Below are 20,964 nucleotides of genomic sequence, written 5' to 3' on the forward strand. Positions count from 1 at the left end.
TCACATCGGCTCCACCATGTTGTAGGAAACGCAGCGCTGCTCCTCTCCTCACTCACTGTCAGATTACAGTTTAATCCGAGGAGGAGGAGGAGGAGGAGGAGGAGGATACGCTGTCAGGACGCTGTGTGCATCTTGGAAGGACTCTCTGTGTTTATGCAGACTAAATGAACGCGACTTTACGAGCTGCGGTGCTTTTTCTCCACAACAACCGGCCTGCACACAGAAGATGAACCGTCAGTCTGCTGCTGTCTCTGCCTATCCGCCGACCTGCCAACACGCTAACATGTTAGCTGGCTAACTAGCTGAAAAAGAGTAACTAAATCGGATTAGCTGCAAACGGCAGCCTCCCTCTAGCTAATATCCAGGTTATTATGTGCTGTACTTGACAACTATTACGCAGCAAAGTCGCCTTTTATTTATTAGCATTGCATTTCTACATTTAGGTCAACATTATACTACTCTTTGCTGTTAATTATTCGCTAGCATTAATGTTGCAGCAAGCTAGCTAGTCAAAGCCTCAACAAGAGCAGAAGCTCATCCACCAGCTGACCTTTAGTGTTTGTTGGGAACATAAAACTGGTGCCTCCGACCCCAGCCGAGAGTCAGGACGGAGCTGACGGACACACGGATGCGCTAGCTGGGAAGAGAGCTGTACGAGATTTGAACCGAGAAATTAGCCTTCAGACAAAGCAGAGATGTCTGGAAAGGATAAAGACAAACAGGATAAACAGTCCACAACGGAGCGGCTGGTAAAAGGTGAGTGTTTTCTGCAATGTTACATGCAAACATTCCTCACATCACGTCTCTCAAGTCTGGTAGAAAACACATGAAGTGAAAACCACCTGTAGCTTTTGACATAACTGCGTCTAAACACCTCCCTTTAAAACTATGAAGTTAAATATATAGTTACTGTTATTATTGACTGGAACAGTGAACTGTTGGGGTAAAATTCACGGTTCAGTCTGTACCTGGGTTTGGGGGTCACGGCTCGGTACGATTCGTACCGCTGAAAAAAAGAAAGGTAGAAAATTATGTTTTGGTCCTTTCTTTGGAAAAATGTAAACATCCAGCAAGCGGGTAGTTCTGGGTCTGAAAAGTGAAGCCAATGCTGAAGTGACTTAAACCTGCGTTTTCTCTAACGGCCAGCAGGGGGCGACTCCACTGGTTGCAAAAAGAAATCCGATTGTATGGAAGTCTATGAGAAAATGACCCTACTGCTCACTGGATTTATTACCTCAGTTAACAGTTTCCTTATGAGTTTATGGTCTCGATCACTAGTTTCAAGTCTTCTTCAAAGCGGCATGATGTTCATTTTGTAAATTATGGTCCCATTTAGAGTAAAATAAATGATAAAGTAGGATATGCTTTAGGGCGTGGCTACCATGTGACTGACAAGCCACTGCCACAGCGATCACATTGGTTAGGTAACGTAACCATGTCGTAACCCCAGATTCAGAGTATAGCCGTAGCGTCGCTATTTCAACGTGTTTTTAGTTCACGAAGTTAACTGTAATATTTTGGTCACTTGAATAAGTCTTGTTCAGTGTTTGGTTGAACTAAAAGACCTTCTAAGGAGTTGGATGTTCAGTTTTATCTGCTAAGTACATTTTGTTTTAATGGTTTTAAGCCTGTTTTTCGCCAGTGAAAATTAGCATTAGTATTATCACTGTTCGGGTCAGCTCCACCCTCTCTTCCAAATATGGTCACTTCTGGCTCCAAAAATCCAAGATGGCGACGGTCAAAATGCCAAACTCGAGGCTTCAAAAAGGGAGTCCACAAACCAACGGGTGACGTCATGGTGGCTACGTACATTATTTTTTCACAGTCTATGACAACGGCTCATTGGTCATAAGTGTTGCTGAAACAGTTTATTCATGCTGCATGGAAAAAGAAAACAACAGTTTTGTTTCTTGTAAGGACACTTGCCAACAGCTGTTTTATGCTGATTTATGGTCTAACTGTTTTAAAGTGGCTCCACCTCCAGCAGCTACAACAGTAACGTGCATCAGAGGGACCAAACCACCACTTTTAGTTTCATACTTTTTACTACATTTTTCTCTCTCAGAACTGGTTCTTACGACGTGCTGTCTGATCATATATCCTGTACCGAATGATTGGTGATGAATACACATACCGTTACACCCCCAGTTAACTTACCATCCTATCTGTTAGGAAAAGAGGCTGAATGTTAGTTACAAAGTTGTAATTATCAACTATTGTGTGTATTCCACGGTAGTATAAACTATAGAGGCGTCTACAACATTCACTTTTGCCAGGAGATGCTCTCAGTTGTCTGTAGACGAGGGTGAATCAGGAAATGTTTCTTCTGTGATTGTTTGGGATAAAACTTCATAAAGGCATCATCTCTGTTGTTGTCCTCTGATATATATATATATATATATATATAATGTGCCACCACATGGCAGAAATCAAAGGTGAGTCCTATATCAGTGCCCAATCTCCTTGACATTTAGGATGGATGAAATCTTAATTGCAGAGGCCGTTGCACGCTCACAAACGGGAATACCCCATGTCTGCTCAGGTTACTAGCAGAGCTTGACAAGATGGATTCCTTCACACTGAGGTTGCCGTGACTCACTGGACAGACAGGACACCATTTGTCGTGTCTGCCCAAGACAGGACAGGCAGAGCCAAGTCTGAGGTAGCTCCCGAGAGAGAGGGAACCCAACCCCACCACTACTACTACTTAATGCCAACTCAGCCCACATCCCCGTCTGTCTACAAGGGCACTGGGAGAGTGTCCTGCCAGGGGACTGGAATGCTGAAGTGTGAGCCAGTAGGGAGAGGGTGAGTTAATTGTGGAAAGAATCTCCCCAGTGATGTTCCCAACATGGCCAGCCACATGGTGGAGAGAGAGAATAGGGACGTGATAGGGAAGAAGAGAGGAAGAAGAAATGTAGACGGGGATGAAGACAACTCTGCTTTAGGGTTGGTCTTGGATTTGAAAAGTACAACGTTATTATCAGCGTCAGCCGTGGTTCAGGTTGATCAGTGCTATCTTGTCTATAAAAGCTGTTGTTGGACCATCTTAGTGTCCATCTGTACGGTTCAAAAATGATGAAATTGGATTATTAATATCAGAATAGTTTCAATTTTAAAATGTGGGCTCCCCAAAGTCCATATCAGTGGTGTATGCTTCCAAGTAGCCCCAGTGGTGTTTCTGGTGTAACTGGTGGCTGTAAGAGGGCTTAACTGGTAGACTGCATAAGACTAATGCTGCTCTGGTTGTGTAAGTCAATAGTTAAGCTCATTCACAGCTGAGTATTGCAGTTGACCTGCTAGCTCAATAACTTTGTCACTTGATCTGATGTTTTCTGCTCAGGATATGTGTGAATAAACTGTAGACTAACAGGAGTTCAGTGGCTTGAAATGACCAAGATTCACGTCAAACTTGACACAAATTCCGCCGGATTGTCGCTGTGTGTTAAAACTCATCCTGTGTGTCTGAAATCAAATCAAAAAGAGGCCAGAGGGGAATATAAACTAGCACCACAACACATGATTGATTGACAGAGATGACAAATAAAGCCAAGGCTTGGCTATTTAGCCTGCGAGGATAATGGATTCACTGATAATTAGAGCAATCTGAAGTGGACTTCATGATTCATCCAGCCACAGTCTGCTCCATTCATCTCTGCCCAGGCGCATCTTTGTAATTCAATCCTCCTCCATCCTGTTGATTTTGAAACAATAGCCAACATATTCTAGACGCTGGCTCATATCACTGTCCAAAAACATTATCCTCAGCGGGGCAGGATGCTAGATAGTAGCGTCTTTGTTGTCATGCCAGACAGTGTGGGTGTTGATGCAGTGCAGCAGTGGCCCAACGCGTGTGTCATTCTGAAGAGTTCATCAAACATTAATGCTAATTAGACCAGGCTGTGTCTATTAAGAAGCCAGTCTCACAAAACATTTTTCTTCAGTGTGTTGGGAAAACGCTGCACTGTTGTTTTCTGTCAGTGCACGTTGTTTGAACTGAGTGATGCTGTTTGCTTCATGTATATCTGTGTTCATACAGGGAAACACACCTAGAATGTATTAATATTATTATTATTATTATCATTGTGGGGCTGTTGAGTGTGTAGGTGTGTTCAGTCCTTTGGCATTGAGACCAGCTGATATTGTCCAGTGTGGGTAATTCCTGCCAGCCTCCCGGCGAACGCTGTCGCCTGAGAAGTTTGACGGTCTGGTTATCTCATGCCTACCATGTATCCATCCTGTGTCGCCGTGTTTTCACAGAGCCTGCTTTGTTCCTTATTGGAGCGCTTCCCTCAGTGTGAAAAGGCTTTTAAGTAAACAGCCCCTGAATCTGGAAGCCCTTGCTAATAGAGGCTTTACCTAATCTGTTCTTAAGGCTGGCTATAGCTCTCTTCGTGGCCGTGCCTCGTAGGCCCGGGAGCACTTACTGTTTATTTATACCAAACTGGTCAATGCATGACAGCTTGTCCTCATCACAGGGCAGCCAAACTGGAACTGTGTTCCAGCTTTTCTACTGGCAGGCTAAATAGGCCAAACTCACATCACCTGCATCCAGTCAGAAACAGCAGAGTAACATTTACTTTATCTCACTAGCAGCAATACATCTAACAGCATGTATATTTTCTATAAAGCTATGAAAACATCAGTATACAGTCGGTGTTCCTCAAGTCCTGAGTGAGAAATGCATCTGGCCACCGCATCACTGATTAGCAAATGCACCCACACTAAAAACTCATTAAGGCTTCTTTCATATTGCACTTTGATTTGCTCTGTGTGGGTGTGACAACATCCTCAGAAAGCCTCTCTCCCTCCCTGTTTCTTGTTCACTGCCGCTGGCACCGCTTATCACACGAGTAGTGCTGATCTCCACTGATAAAGGTATTTATGTCCCATTCGATGTGCACTGACCTGTGGATGGCTTTGATGATATCAGGGCTCCAGAGTGTTTTCTCTGGTTTTAATGCTCACTTTCTTGGCTTTTTAAAGGCACTCATATTATTTTTGCTTTTTTCTGTATAGTGTATGAGCAGCCTTGCAGACAGTGTTGAAAAACCTACTTGACAAGCTTTTTCACCACACTTAATTGGTACCATAATGTACTCCACTTTGTGGTTTGCCTGGCCTGTTATGAAGCAGAGCAGCTGTGATCCCTTTTACCTCGCTGGTCGTGGATCACACTCTGCTATTGTTTTCAATAAGTGCAGCTTAGTCTGCAACTGTCTGCTGCCAATACTACAGTGATAATCTACGGATTAGACCACAAAATCTCTCAAGAATGAAACAAAAAAGATGTGAATAAATATCATTTGAAACCAAAAAATGACCTCAAAGACAAAACTTAGAATAAAACTATATTCTAGAAAGTTAGATTTGATGACAACATCCTCTTCTCTTCATCTTTCTTCTGGTTGGGATTTCACTTCTTTCAGTTTCTCAGTTTCAGTTCTGAAGGTTTTTGAGGGCTGCGTCCTCATTGGCTGTTTTTTTTTGGAGGGACAGCTCCATGGTCACAAATTATTTCCCCCCACCAACTCTTAGCTTATTATTAGTAAATAAAAATAAACATATAGATTTGTTGGCCGCTGAATCTACACAGGTCATGTTTTTGTGTGATTCTGCAGAGGACGCCTCGGTCTGAAGTTTCATTTCAACATTTATTAATACTTGCAGTTATATTACTTGGTATAAATCACTGCATTACTGTGCTGTTTAGGTGATATGATTGATGATGCTTTTGTAAGCTGCAGTCTCACCGCTCTGTATGACGGGGATAACGTCTGCGGTCTCAGTTGTGTTTTGATCATGAAGCTCTCAGGTCTCAGCTTCAAAAGCATTGACCTTTTTGTGATGACGGTAAAAGGATTGTGTAGGTGGTGTGGAGCAGATTACTGAGGGAGGGGGGGTCAGACGAGGTGTCTATCTTACACGTCTCGTTGCACGGCAGTATGATGTAGGTGTTCCAGTAACTTCATCCTGGCTGAGTCGACGCAAATGTCACCTCTCATGATGATAACTTAAGCAAATGCAGTCTGAGACGCAGTATATTCCTCCTGCTCCACATTTCTATCTACTTCTATGTTGCTTGTATAAAAATTGGCATCTTTTCTTGCAGCCGTGCATGTTGACATTTCCAGTTTGACCAGGCTGTTTGCAGGTCGAGATGCTACTTGAACCTCTAAATGCTAACACAAACTCTCTTTCAGAGTTATAAACGTCTCTAACCTGTTCATTCTAATAGTTGATGTGTTGATTTTTTTCCCAACAGCTGTGCCATACCCTCCACAACATAAGCTGACTATGAAAGAGCTATTTGAAGATGGCAAGCCTAATGCTGAGCTGCTCCGCAATCACCTCGTCAAGGAGGGCAGGGTGGAAGAGGAAGTGGCTCTAAGGATCATCAATGACGGGGCCAACATCCTCCGCCAAGAGAAGTGCATGCTGGAAGTGGAGGCGCCTATAACAGGTAGGTTGTCACATGTTCACCAAAAACCCGCAAGGGATGCTGGGATATTGTAGGCGGGTCTGCATTAACTGGAGGTCTTGGGTTCAAGTCTCTTCTAACATCGCTGAAGTGTCTTTGAGCAAAACACTGAATCACTAACAGTAACATAAACATCTGAAGTGTGCATGTACTGCACATCGTATAGTTGAATACTGACGTACTATACTTGTATTGATTAATACGATGGTTCACTAGAGAACCAGTTCACTTCTTCCATTACTACCCAGTTAAAAAGTGTAAAGACAGCATTAATAATAATAATAAAAAGTAAACAGTGCACCACCGTCGGCATTATTCCATTGCAGCAGCGTCTCTGTATGCCGGCAGCTGGTATAAACCCAGTTCTGTTCCAGATCCAAGAGCCTCGCAGGCTGTCAGAGTCCACATCTGCTCACTCTTAGCTGACCTCTGTATGACCTCAGATCCAATCAGCTCTGGCTTTTTCTCACGTATAGCAAACAGACTCAGCTCCTACAGTTTTGGTATTTTTCAGCTTCCCTCAACACATCAACAGTCATTTGGCTTTACAAACAGTCCTGTATGCATCCTAAGATGTGAGCAGTGGGTGTGTAGCTGTGTGGTGTAACAGAAGAGTCAATCTACTGAAAGAAGAAAAACTCAATATTAAACTGAAACGGACGTGATTGATGAACTGAAACAAGCACTTTCCTTCCACTCCTGCTTGTCAGTATAATTGATATTATTGCTTCTACTGCTATAATATTCCCAGTGAGGACGACACTGTTCATCAGGAACATCAGCAAACATCAGTAAAGAGGATATTTAATATCTATTGAAAAACACAGCACACAGTATTACTGTCTCTTATTTAAATATATCTCATATATATCTGTGCTGTCTATATTTAACCTTGTGTTAGAACATTTATTAAATGGATATATAGTTTTGGCTAGTTGATCTTGAATTAAACTCAATATACAGCTTTGAATCTTCAGGTCTGTTGAATGTGGAGGCTTATTTCTCTTAATAAATGATTAAATTAAGAGCAACAATATTATATATCCAGACTGAGTCACATGTTTAAAACAGAATGGGTATAAACCTTGTTATTTGGCAGTAACAGCTGTGTTTGTGTCTTCTGTCAGTGTGCGGTGATGTCCACGGGCAGTTCTTTGACCTGATGAAGCTGTTTGAAGTGGGGGGGTCGCCCAGCACCACGCGGTATCTCTTCCTCGGTGACTACGTAGATCGAGGATACTTCAGTATTGAGGTAAGTTGTTACTTTGTGTGAACTGTTTGGTGTTGAACAGTGTATTATTACAGCAGGGGATGGGTTTCTGTCCTCAGTCTCCAGGTTTCAACTAACCTCTCGTTGTGTTGTTGGCTTCTGATACTCTGCTGCATGTACATGAATGCTGTTGGTTGCAACTCTGATGAAAAGGAGTCGATGTAATGAAGACAAATGTAACCTTAACTGGATGGTTGTGTGTCACAAGACGGTGATGATGACGTTACAATACTTGAAATGTTAGCGGCGCTGCTTTGACAGAATGGCTTTTTGCTGTCTGAAATTCTATTTCAATGACGGCTCCAAAGGGCACAGTTTAAAAATAAGATGAGAGCTTTGGAACAGAGAGCCACAGTCTAGCTGAACAAAGTGGACTCCAGTGGATCCACTGGTGACCCAGTTTCATGGTTACAAAGGTACCAAAAGCTCTGAAAACACTCCTGCAGCATTATCCTCTCCTCTCCCGTCCATCTGTGTTTCTATATTCCAAACAATCAGACTTCCGCAATGTTTTGTGTACGTTAGTATTATTTTAATTGTCAAACATTAGTTTTAGCAAAACAAGAGATCAGCTTGTCAAAATGAAAAATCTAGTCTCTATAAGTTATTGAACTTTGATGACTTTGTCAGCATCATCACTGACAAGACGTTATCAGACAGATAACATGAGACAGTCACGGATCTAGACGAGTAAAAATGGAGTTCCATGTGGGAGGAGTGCGAATCCCAAGACTCACAGCGAGATACAGTATTAACAGCATATGACTCACCATCAGTATCATTCAGTTGTTCCTGTAATACATCAAAGCTCTCACTGTGAAGCTACAGGCTTCACTGTGATCAGGTACACTGGCATCAAGTCTTGTGAGAGAGAGAAATGTGTTCTCTTTTTCCTTCAGGTGTGACTGTTGCAACAGGCAGGTGTGTTTTATTGTCCACCTGTATTATTTTCACTAGTTTGTTATTTGAAGACATGTTTTGTAGGGATGATGTGGAGTTTTGACCAGCCTGAGGGGGTTTTTGATGGCCCAGCTTGGTACATTCAGGTGGGGACTGATAGACTGACTGTGTCCACTGAAGACCTCAAAACAGAACACTGGGATTGTTTCTCATTTATTGAAGTAGAAAAAATAAACGAGAAATGCTTTGACCTCTTCTCCACTTGAAGATAAGTTCAGCTTCTCTGGTCCCGTTTACACCTGCTATTAACATCCGTCTCAGGTGATCCCATCACAAGCGGACAGCTCTAAATACAGGTCGGATTGAGATCCGATCACTCAGACCACATTCGGAGGTGGTCATTCATTTAGCAGTGTAAACGCAATGCATCCTGGGCCACATTGAAGGACGCCTACTCAACTGACTTCCTCTATTTTCCGGCAGATTAGACACAGGAGCCTCCGTCCAAAGCTGGTCAACTGGTTTGATAACAGGATAAACACATCATTTTGTTTTTCATGTGAATTAAAAACGTAATTGTCCTCTGGTTTTTTCCTGTTTCTCTCTTCAAATCCACAATTAGAATAGAAATTAAACCATTGACTTTTCGCTTGTCTGTCTAAAAATATATTTCAGAAGCTAAACGTTGCTGGATAGTTTCCGCTGTCCTGTCAAGTTGATGACTACAGTTTTTAGTTTTGCTGCTAAACATAATGAGCTCAGTATTTATGAGGAGGACGCTGCTTTACTCCAAACAGTAAGAACCTGGACTGTGTGTAACAGCTGAAGAAGAACACAGAACATCAACTAACATTAGATCCTGTCGGCGTGTCAGAGATTTAAATAATCAATGAGGAGATCACTGCATATAACTCTCTCTCTCTCTCTCTTTCTCCACTCTGACGTGGAATATTTCTATATGAATATTTATCCTGTTATCAAACAAGTTGAACAGCTGTGGACGGAGCGGACCCCGGTCCGGTCCTCCCACCGGTTAATAACAGCAAATTTGGTCTTTGAAAACGGAAATGATGTCCGTGTTTATTTGCATATAGAGCGGGAAAGTGAGATCAGGACGCATGTGGAGACGCATGACGGGCGGGGGGCTATATTCAAAACACCCCCGTTGTTTTCACAACTTTGAACTCGCCCAAGCTGATGGAGCCTGCTGGGTCTGACTGTACTCAACGTTTACTCAACGTTTACTGAATCTGTGTTTCTCCATAATGACACAACGAGAACTCCCGCCAGGCCAAAAAAAATTTTTTTTTAATATTTGACAGCGTTTTGGAGTCTCTGAGCAGCGCTGTTCCGGTACGTGAGTCAACCTCTGCGTCGTTGCCTGGGAAACCACTGGTCGCGCGGCTCCGTTAAGGAGCATGTTTGCGTAGCGAGCGGGAAAGAGCGAGGGACAGAGAAATGACGGTGGATGCGTGCGGAGCAGAGGAAAAGGTTAGTAGTGAGTTGTCAATGCAGTACAGACTACAGTGTGTCAGTTAATAAATGCTAAAAAAGTCACGTCTGTTGTTTCTCTAAATGCTGGAAAAGTAAAGGAGGTTAGCTCCAAAGTTAGCAACAACGGGCTAGCATAACCTGAAGACGCTAAACAGAGAAATACAGAACAGAACCGACTACAGCCGGACTCCTCCACTCACTGCTGGTGAAGCACAGCTGTTGTGCATCTTGCTGTCAACACTGTCAGAAGTAACATGGAGGAACTCATACAGTACTGTATGTTTACATTATATGCAGTCATGTGACTATCCTAAAATAATGAAAAATAAGGCAGCCTGGAGGGACATATCATTTAACCTGTGAATATCCTGGTTGGGTCATTGGCTGGCCTGCTGTAATACTGCGTCTTAGAGCGTAAGCAGAAGTGTTGAGCAAGTTGTCTTGGTTGGTCAAAGCAGCGTTCACCTTTCACCTAGTGATGCCCAGTGCTACCGAGCAGTTCTCTTCTGTCTCTGTTTATGTACCAAGAACATCGAAGTAGGGCTGCAACTATTATTTTTATTAAAGGTTAACCGCTTGGTATATAAAATGTCAAAAAATTGTGAAAAATATCCATCACTTGGACATACAGTTTACTATCATATAAAACAGATAAAATGAGGAGTTTGACATTCTTAAACGATGAACTGATCATCAAAACAATATTTGTTTCAGCTTTACAAGGAAGAACAAGGTACATTCACACTGATGCTGGTCTGTTATGTTTTTCCTGGCAGACATAATGATGATTGTCAGGATGAAATGTGGGTCATTCTTCCTACATATCACATGAAGCAGCTTTGACAGCTTCAGATTCTTCGCTGTTTGCTCTCACTGGCAGGGCTGAAAATTCACTTCAGCAACACATAAGACAGATATAGGAAAATGGAAATCAGGATGTGGTTGCCTAGGTAACATAAAGAGTCACAGTAGCCTCTTGAGGTAGCGTATTACCTTTGAAGGCCAGCAATTTGCCAAAGTCTAAATTCAGTGCATGTGAGCAATCCATTTCATTCTTTAAGCTCTTCTTTATCTTCTTTGATCCAAAAGAGTGTTTCTATGAATGAACTCCTCCTAGTCCCCTGCACATGCGAGGGACAGGCTGCAGAGTGTGTGTGCATGTATCTACATGTGTGTGTGTGTGTGTGTGTGTGTGTGTGTGTGTGTGTGTGTGTGTGTCTGGGCTTGATGTGAAGGTAATCAGTGTTCACACAAAGCTTTGTGCCATTTCCTTTTGTCTACCTCTCCCACTCCGTGCTCAAACACAGAGTGGCGAGCTAAAAGAGAGCAGAGGGCTCTCATTAAAACCCATGTCAGCTTCCAGCCACTCCAAGCCGCGTCCCTTTCTCCGCCTCCAGCCCCCCTACATTTACCTCCACTTCATTGTTCACTGTTCCTCCCAACAATGGAAGTGAGAAAGACAAAGTCCTGGCTCCCCCACTCCTTTAAAAACAAAAAAAATAAATTATGTTAGTTACGTGCATACAAACCCGCCGGCTCTGGTTCCAGCGAGTTAATAGCAGGCTGTGGTTGGTGCGTGTTAAGAGAGGGCTGAGAGTGGCAAGTGGCAGCTATCGTGCAGCGCCTTGTCATCTGGATTGTAAATTATGGTCCGCTATTTATGAAGATGAAACAAGCACACCACAGTTACTTCACCTGTGAGCAGATTTCCATATGACTTCATTTAGTTTCATCATAATAATCACATGCCGACTGTCGCTGCAGTATGAAACACAACCGGCAGGTATGCCAACTAGTCTGGATACAAATAAAACAGATATTCAGTTTACTCTGATATTTGCATTTGAGAATCTGGAACCAGAACGAAAAATAGTTTCTGATTATTTTTCTGTCGATCAGTTAATCAAGTCAGTGGACTAATTGTTGAAGCGCTGCATGTAACCTCAATCAACTGTTGTTCTTCTGCAACAGTGTGCACAGTGCAGCCCTAAAATGACACGTACAGATACCAGAGAGTCTTGGTGGACCAATCAGTCCAGCAACATCTTTGTGAAAAGATGAATCAGTCTCATGCTCTTCGTTAGGTTTGCTGCTGGAATGTGTGTGTGGAGCAGGTTCATACAGCTTAACCACAACTCATAAGTCCATTTTTCCTCCATCTTCAAAGTTTTGACTTTGATTGGCTACATTCTGCCTTTTATACGCTGAGATAAAAGGTTGTGCATGTACATGTTGTGCATGACAAGACAAAAACATCCGCTCATCTCTGACTTTTCCTTCTCCTCCCCTCTTCCCTCATTCTCTCCCTCGCTGTCTGTCCTCCCAGTGTGTTCTCTACCTCTGGTCGCTCAAGATCAACCACCCCACCACACTCTTCCTCCTGCGAGGGAACCACGAGTGCCGGCACCTCACAGAGTACTTCACCTTCAAACAGGAATGTAAGTGCAGTGCTTCTCTCAGCTGTATGAAGGCCGGTCTAATGTGTGTGTATCAATCAGGTTTCCCATTTCAAACCAAGCTAGCATGTTACTCACAGTAGAAGTGCAGGGTTGCTCTGCAAGTCACTTTTGCAGGTTCATTGATTGTTCTGCTTTCACGTCAGAGTCTCAAATGAGGCATTAAAAACATGTAATTATGGGAAATATTGGTGATGCACATTGAGCTCTTGCAGGTAACTGTGAGGTGACTGACTGTGTCAGTGAGGTTAGGAAGTCCCGTCAGATGTTACAGTTCATCAGCATCACAGACTCTGCTTTCACCTTTTCATGTTGAAGACAATGAACTGCTGGAGCGAGCAGCCGGGCGTGCTGTAGCCATGCTTTTCACACACACACACACACACTCACACTCACTCACACACACACTCTCACACTCACACACACTCACACACTCACTCACTCACTCACTCTCACACACACACACACACACACACACACACACACACTCACTCACTCACTCACACACTCCTGTGTGTATTCGTGTGTGTGTGAGTGTGTCTGTGTGTGTGTGTGTGTGAGAAGCAGGTGTGCAGGCATTAGTATGCAAACTCAGAAACAAAGACACTTTGGCAGACAGCAAAGACAACCTTGCCAGCTGCAAATAGATTTCACTCACTACACCCCCCCACCCCCACCCCACACACACATACCACCTCATCTGCACACACACACACACACTGTACCATTACACACTGTACCAGCCTTTAGTGGTTTTCGATGGTGGCGGTTGACAGGGGCAGGGTGTCATATTTTTTATGTCATGAAAGCAGTCAGGAGTATGTGTGAACTAAATAGGCAGATAAAGTCATAGTGGTAGGAATAATAAATGATATTGGATCATATCGTCCCATGAATACGACTCGTCAGAATACGTGTGTTCACTAACAGACGTGTCACCTCACTCCAAACATTTTAATTAGAGTCCAAACTGTTGCATCAGTGATGTTACAGGCAAAGTGTTCACTCCTGTTTGATGGAGGTTTTCTTTTGTAATGTTTCACACAATAAACCTGAAGTTGCTGAGTCATGTTGATATTACATCACAAATGATATATCTTAAAATGACCATTTATATGAACTTCTAATAAACGGTTTATAACACACTATAGTGCAGTTGTAATCATATACATGTTTATTATTGTACAGTATTTATCAACAATTATAACTTCTCCCATGAAGACATTTTGTATGGTTACAACTATTTTATTGTATTATCAATCATTTTATCACACTTACATCTGCTTACATTACAGTATATTATAAACTGTATTTAACTGTTAATATAAAGCTCATAATGCTCAAAGTGTTACTGACTGTAGATATTATTTTGCTGTTGGTGACGTCTGGATCACAAACGTTGGGATGAAATCACTCAGTCAGCACGTTTTCACGCTGTGCTGACTTCCTCCCGCCCTAATCTGACCTTCGCTGCCGGCGACGCAGCCTAACCGCTGACCACGATCACCACTGAATCAGCACTTTCAACTGAAACTTATCAATCTGTGTATTTCTATTGTGAGGCAGTTGGTTTCAACACACTTTTCTACATCAAGATACATTCATTGATAGCAGCAGCACGACTGTTTCATCATGACATCACCACTGTTTCATCATGACATCACCACTGTTTCATCATGACATCACTACTGATTCATCATGACATCACCACTGTTTCATCATGACATCACCACTGTTTCATCATGACATCACCACCACTGTTTCATCGTGACATCACCACTGTTTCATCGTGACATCACGACTGATTCATCGTGACATCACCACTGTTTCATCGTGACATCACGACTGATTCATCGTGACATCACGACTGTTTCATCGAGACATCACGACTGTTTCATCGTGACATCACGACTGATTCATCGTGACATCACGACTCTTTCATCGTGACATCACGACTGTTTCATCATGACATCGACTGTTTCTTCCAGATTATTGTGAACTGAGTTCGTCTATTAGTGATGGCAGTGTGTATTTGTGTCCCCATGTGTGTCCTGCAGGTAAAATTAAATACTCTGAGCGGGTGTATGACTCGTGTATGGAGGCCTTTGACTGCCTGCCCCTCGCCGCGCTGCTCAACCAACAGTTCCTGTGTGTACACGGCGGACTCTCACCAGAAATCAACTGCCTAGACGACATAAGGAAAGTAAGTGATCGGCCGGTGGCACAGGAAGTTGCGCTAACATTTGGAAACAGTTTAATTCACTTTAAACTGTAGATTTTATTTATTTGTTTGTGTGTTGTGTGCTCAACAGTTAGACCGGTTTAAAGAGCCTCCAGCGTTCGGGCCTATGTGTGACCTGATCTGGGCGGATCCTGGTGAGGACTACGGCAGTGAAAAGACAACTGAACACTTCAACCATAACTCCGTCAGAGGCTGCTCCTACTTTTTCAGGTATTCATCACGCCTGCTTTACCTTCGTTTAACACTACAGGACTTTATTCTAATAGAAACTATTTATTTATTTATAATTCATTAATAGAAACAGTTTTTGTCAGAATGTGGACTGCTTCGTAGGTTAATGGATACAGCTAGTCACTGTTTTTGTAGGTCAAACATCTTATTGAGGTACTTTTTTTTTTAAAAAAAACCTCAAAACAGGTTGACAGATAAAAACAGCTGGTTCAAATAAGGTTAACACATTAAAAATAACTTTTTCAAAAATAGGTTAACAGATAAAAACAGCTTGTTCTGAATATGTGAAATGAAAATGGGATCAAAAATGGTCAACAGCACACCGAAATAGCATCTACAGCAGGTCGGCAGATACAAACTGCTCATTCAGAACAAGCATTTCAACATGGTGATGACATGTTTCTACTCCTCTCTTTATAAAAGTTGCACAGTATGTGGCAGAGACGACACTAACATTAATAAAAGTAAACCTGTGGAAAACAGACATGTTTTTTCTTTCTTCCTCCCTAGAATAAAGAATATATTTAATTATTGTGTTACTGTTGGCTAATTGATACCAGAACAAGTTAATATACTCTCTGGTTACCCTCTAGGGTTAGGGTTAGGGTCCGTGCTCTGGTCCGTGCTCTGGTCCGTGCTCCGGTCCGTGCACCGGTCCGTGCTCCGGTCCGTGCACCGGTCCGTGCACCGGTCCGTGCTCCGGTCCGTGCTCTGGAGTCACACTGCTGTCTGCAGCCCTCGTGCTCACACAGGAGTGGAGATAAAGGTTTCAAGTGGTGTCCCCTAATCTGCAGTCCAGACTCCACATTGGCGGCTGAAATTCTATTATCAGAACAATAACAGTAATTTAATTGACTGATATATTGGCCAATAATATACAAGTTCAACCCTGCTTGACTTTTATTTGTTGTCCTACACTGGTTTAAATGGTCTGGTGTTGATGGAATGAACTGGAGATGACCCACATGTTGTTTTTGGAGCATGAATAAGTGGAGTGGGGAAAGAAGGAGGGCTGGTAGCTGCATGTCGTTCAGCTGCTCTGCCCTCTCGCCTTCTTCTTCTGGAGAGGCAGAGAGCCCATAAATACCAGAGCATCTTTAAACCCCTCACTAAACATGCCAGAGGGCACGACATGCTGAAAATAAACACACAAATATTTCCACAAGTCAACAACAGTCAGTGAATCGGTGGCTACTCTCTTGTTAAAGGGTTGAAGTTGTAATAACAGGCCTGTCTGCTTCTCTTTCTCTGCAGTTACTCCGCAGTCTGTGACTTTTTGGTAAATAATAACTTGCTGTCAGTAATAAGAGCCCATGAAGCACAGGATGCAGGGTGAGTAGGCTCACTGTGTTCTGATCCATTTCCAGCATGTTATACTATTAGATGTGTCTAATGAGTCGTCTTCTTTGTGGCCTAACAGGTATCGGATGTACAGAAAAAGCCAGACGACAGGCTTCCCTTCATTAATCACAATCTTCTCAGCTCCAAATTACTTAGATGTCTACAACAACAAAGGTTTCTCTCTCTCTTCATCTTTGTTAGTTCTGATTTTCTGGCTCAGTATCGATGCTTTAACTTCATCCATCTCTTCTGCTCTGTGAATCCCAGCTGCTGTATTAAAATATGAGAACAATGTGATGAACATCCGACAGTTCAACTGCTCCCCCCACCCTTACTGGTTGCCCAACTTTATGGATGTCTTCACATGGTCTTTGCCTTTTGTTGGAGAGAAAGGTATGTTGTTATCGACTTTCTGGAGGCTGACCCAGAAACTCTGTTAAATCATGTAATAGGAGTGAATTTAGGGGCTTTCAGTCTGCAGCTACAGCTCAACACAGCTGCTAGAATAAAGATGAACACATTACACGAAACATTAAATGGTAAAATCATGTCTGTTTGTTTGCAGGTGTCTTTTTTACCACATTTGAAAAGTGTGCCAATGTGCACATCCGACACAGAAAACGATGTCAGCCAAACACTAATTCACATCATCAAGCAAAGTGTTTATTTGTTACTGTTGGTTTTGACGTTTGTGGGACTTTCCTCTGTTGGTTTTCTAGCTGCCCATCACACCTCAAGAAATAAGAGAGTTAATATCTGTAGATGACAGTAAGACCTGATGGAGGGATTCTGCTCTAGATTCAAATAAAAATCCAAAGAGAAGTCAGTCATTGTCACACAAAACTGTCACCAGACTAAACTGTCAGTTGTTCTCTCCTCCACAGTGACGGAGATGTTGGTGAACGTACTGAACATTTGCTCTGATGATGAGCTCATGTCAGAGGGAGACGACCTGTATGAAGGTAAGGTTGAAGCAGAGGATGTCAGCTGATGCTGTTGTCAGATAATCCCGTCAGTCTGGTGAACGTGGTGCATTTTGTCAGGTGAACAGTGATGGAAGGTTTTCAGGGAGAGTCTGAATGTACCATGGTGATCCAAATACTGGTTCACATTTGTGAAAATTTAAAGATTTTACATTTTGAATTGCAAATGAGTCCCGGCACTCACTGAATGACACAGAGAGCCGGGAGCTGTTTGTATTTCAGGTGATTTGGAGGCATCTGTAAGAGCTACATCACAGTTCTGTCTCACATGTCTGATGATGATGATGATGATGGAGTTCTGCTACGCTTTGAAACACACCATTAAACCCTCCATTTATCCCTCACATGCATCATCTCCTCTTTGTTTTCTTCCCACAGTTATCTTATATCACATCCAGCTGTAGTGACTACTGACAGTAGTGTTCTGCTTTCAGGTGGCACATCAGCGATGCGTAAGGAAGTCATCCGGAACAAGATCCGCGCTGTGGGGAAAATGGCCCGAGTCTTCTCAGTCCTCAGGTGTGATTGGCTCCGTCCTTAATGATTCCCCTGTCTCATCAGAAAACTCTGCTTCTTTACATGTATACGGGGTCACTCTGGGGCCAGGAGGAGTCAGATGAGTGCACAATGAAGTTGTGTTTGAAAATTGCCCTGCAAGTGTTAATGAGCTGGCACAAGATGAGTCACGATGCGCCGAGACTGTATAATGACATTAGACATGATTCCAGATTAATGCTGCTGCTGGTAGCAGGAAGTAGAGCAGCCTGTCTATGTGGGTCAGTGGCTTAAAAAAAAAAAAAATCCAAATGTTAATTTATAACATAAGTAGTCATAAATTCTTGACAGGATGAAAATCATCATGTATATTTTAAAATACATTTTAAAAACCAATTGTTCAGCCAGAGAAAAAAATATGAATATACAATAAAAATGCAGACGTGTACGTATAAAAGCATGCTGACACTTGAACCTGATCTGTAGAACGGACGGACTGGTCAACGAGCCGCTTTAAGAACCAGGTGGACTGGAGGCAGGTAGAGCTGACAGTCCGTCGCTCCGTGCAGCAGACGTCTAGTGATGACCGAACATATGAACGGCTTTGTAACCACCTGGTGTAACCACCGAGCTGCTTGTTGAAATGTCATCCAAGTGTGTCTGTGTGTTTTGTTTGTGGACCAGGGAGGAAAGTGAGAGCGTGTTAACACTCAAAGGCCTGACCCCAACTGGAACTCTTCCTGTGGGAGTGCTGTCAGGCGGGAAGCAGACCTTAGAGAACGGTAAGTGTGTTTTATCCTCAGTAACACTGTTCTGTGATTCTTCCTCGCTAGCTGCCATTTAGCAAGACCTGAAACCCCCTCAGGACATTCCTCACCCTGCGAGTATTTGTAGTGAGAAAAGAGGTGGTGTTACGTGATCTATTGCTCCTACGAGTACATCGATACAGAGAAGACGAGACACGAGGGAATCTTCTTTTTATAATGAAAGATACATGAATACAGATACAGTCTTTACATTAAACCATCCCCTTTTATGAAGTGATGGACATATGGAAACTGTTCTTCCTTCACTGGCAGAGGTGTTCAGGTGAATGGAACTATATTTTCTTACTCTTGCAAATAGCTCGCCAATCTCTATTAAACAGTGTTATTTCCCTTCCAGTGCACCTGTAGTAGTGTTTGATAGCAGAGGATTTTCATATCTTTGACAGTCCTTCAGTCAACGAGCAAATCCTCCTTTCATGACTCAGCGTTCTTCACAATGTTCATAACTGATGCAGAGAAAACTCCATTACAGAAGAAGTTTCATCACTGACCACATTCCAGTGTTTCCTGGTGCACTGATCCATCAACACTTCACCACCGTCCCACCACCTTGGTACAGGACAGAAGAGTTGATGAAGCAGCTTGATTAGATACCATTAAAGTAATTGCAACACTGCACATGTGACTTCTGCATTAACATAATATCACTAGCTCCATCAATCTGTATATCCTGGTGTCCAGTTCAGGAGACTGGTTTTCCTGCCCTGCCAGTCTCTTTGAAGGGTTCTAGATCAATGCCAGCACAGGAGGCAGCGGCTGGGCTTTGACTGGAGCCCCCCCCCCCTCTATGCTGGCCTGTCGGGGAGGTCTCCTATGAAAGTGGCCAGTACTGACCCTTTGATCTAAAGGTCAGCGCCTCGCCGCGCCCACCAGAGGACATGCCGGGAGTCCCGCTTCGCCATGCTGGAGGCTTACAGAAGTTGCAGAGGAATAGAAGGAGAAACCACATGTTGTGACCTTTAGGAGAATGTCATTGTCCATGTCCACTCCCTCAACCACAGCCACAGACAAAGGGAGGGCGACTGATTGTGTATTTTTGTCCATTCTTCTTAATTCTACTCTTTGTTTTTCCAACCCTGGCTGTAGTTTTTGAAGTTACTGTACAGTTGCTGACATTTTGGGCGTGCTGCTCACTGATCTTTGAATGCCGGCTCCCTCTGAGAGTATCACGAAATGAGAGGAAACGCCCGACCCATGTATCACATATAAAGTTGGAAGACCTACCCTGATGACATCATCAGGGTTATCTACCGTTCACCTCACGATCATCACGAGGAAAGATAAAATAACTGCCGCCTTGATGACAATCCTGTCTCTGAGTAGCAGTCAAACTCACAGATCTGTCGCTCTCTGGATTGTATTTCATGTTGATGAGTTCTCAAATGTCAAACATCTGATTTAGAGGAGAAATAATCGTGTAAAGTTCACCACTGAGTATTTTTTTTGTAAATATGTTTCTATCTATTGTGAGTTAATGAGCAGTGTGTGTGTGTTTATACGTCTGAATGAACATCTTTATGTACAGACGCATCGTCCCGCCTGCTCATGGTTGCACATCTCGGCCGGTCTTAGACTCTTAGTGCTCAGCCAAATCCCCCCTCAGCTCTCCACACCTAAGTCCTCGTGACCCTTTAACACCAGCAGCATCTTAAATCTCCAGCAGGCTCTCTCTAACCTTCCCGCCCACTCACTAACATGTTCTGATGATGTTTTTACAGCTGCTGTGAATTTTGCATAAATAATGACTGTACCATCTGTTTCCTCTGTTTATCACAACATGTGATGTGACTGTTGTATTTGCTGTCTCTTTATTGAACATAGCTACCATTGAGGCAGCTAAAGCACAAGGTACGCATGGCTGTGTGTTCTGTGTGTACTTCGCCCCACTCTTAAGATGTCTATTTATTTTCTTGGTTTTATTGTTTTGTAGTGTCCCCACTGTGTTAATATCACGGATTATTGTATTAGTCTTTATCACTTTATTGCTGGTTGCTCTTGCATTATCGGTGTCTGTTGTTTACGAGCTGGCAGTTAAGCAATAAAAGAAAAACAAATAAGATCTTAAAAGATAAACATGAAGCTTGTGTAAGAATAAAACGAGCACAAGATTTGCTGTAAATTGGTGAAATTTTACAAAATACAGTATAAAAATGTGTTTTAAACTAAATTAATTTCATCAGCTTGGTAGTGTACATCAGACAACGGGCTGGTTATGGTCTGATATATATCAGGTTCAGGACTTGG

General features: G+C 42.8%; 1 protein-coding gene across 3 annotated transcripts in view; it reads left to right on the forward strand.

Moving 5' to 3' along the window:
- ppp3cca (protein phosphatase 3, catalytic subunit, gamma isozyme, a) overlaps positions 1-20,964 on the forward strand; it is a 25,068-nt gene continuing 4,104 nt past the window's right edge. Inside the window, exons 1-13 of one of the 3 annotated variants that reach the window (XM_044361897.1) lie at positions 1-756; positions 6,266-6,463; positions 7,609-7,733; positions 12,472-12,583; positions 14,659-14,804; positions 14,914-15,053; positions 16,329-16,406; positions 16,495-16,589; positions 16,683-16,808; positions 17,300-17,377; positions 17,833-17,917; positions 18,578-18,675; positions 20,542-20,568. In XM_044361897.1, the coding sequence (XP_044217832.1) occupies positions 696-756; positions 6,266-6,463; positions 7,609-7,733; positions 12,472-12,583; positions 14,659-14,804; positions 14,914-15,053; positions 16,329-16,406; positions 16,495-16,589; positions 16,683-16,808; positions 17,300-17,377; positions 17,833-17,917; positions 18,578-18,675; positions 20,542-20,568 (1,369 nt within the window). In that variant the 5' untranslated portion in view covers positions 1-695. The remainder of the gene's footprint in view (positions 757-6,265; positions 6,464-7,608; positions 7,734-12,471; positions 12,584-14,658; positions 14,805-14,913; positions 15,054-16,328; positions 16,407-16,494; positions 16,590-16,682; positions 16,809-17,299; positions 17,378-17,832; positions 17,918-18,577; positions 18,676-20,541; positions 20,569-20,964) is intronic. The other 2 variants (XM_044361889.1, XM_044361904.1) reach the window with 2 other exon arrangements.

Source organism: Thunnus albacares, chromosome 2, assembly GCF_914725855.1.
Source record: "Thunnus albacares chromosome 2, fThuAlb1.1, whole genome shotgun sequence".
Classification (NCBI taxonomy): Eukaryota; Metazoa; Chordata; class Actinopteri; order Scombriformes; family Scombridae; genus Thunnus; species Thunnus albacares.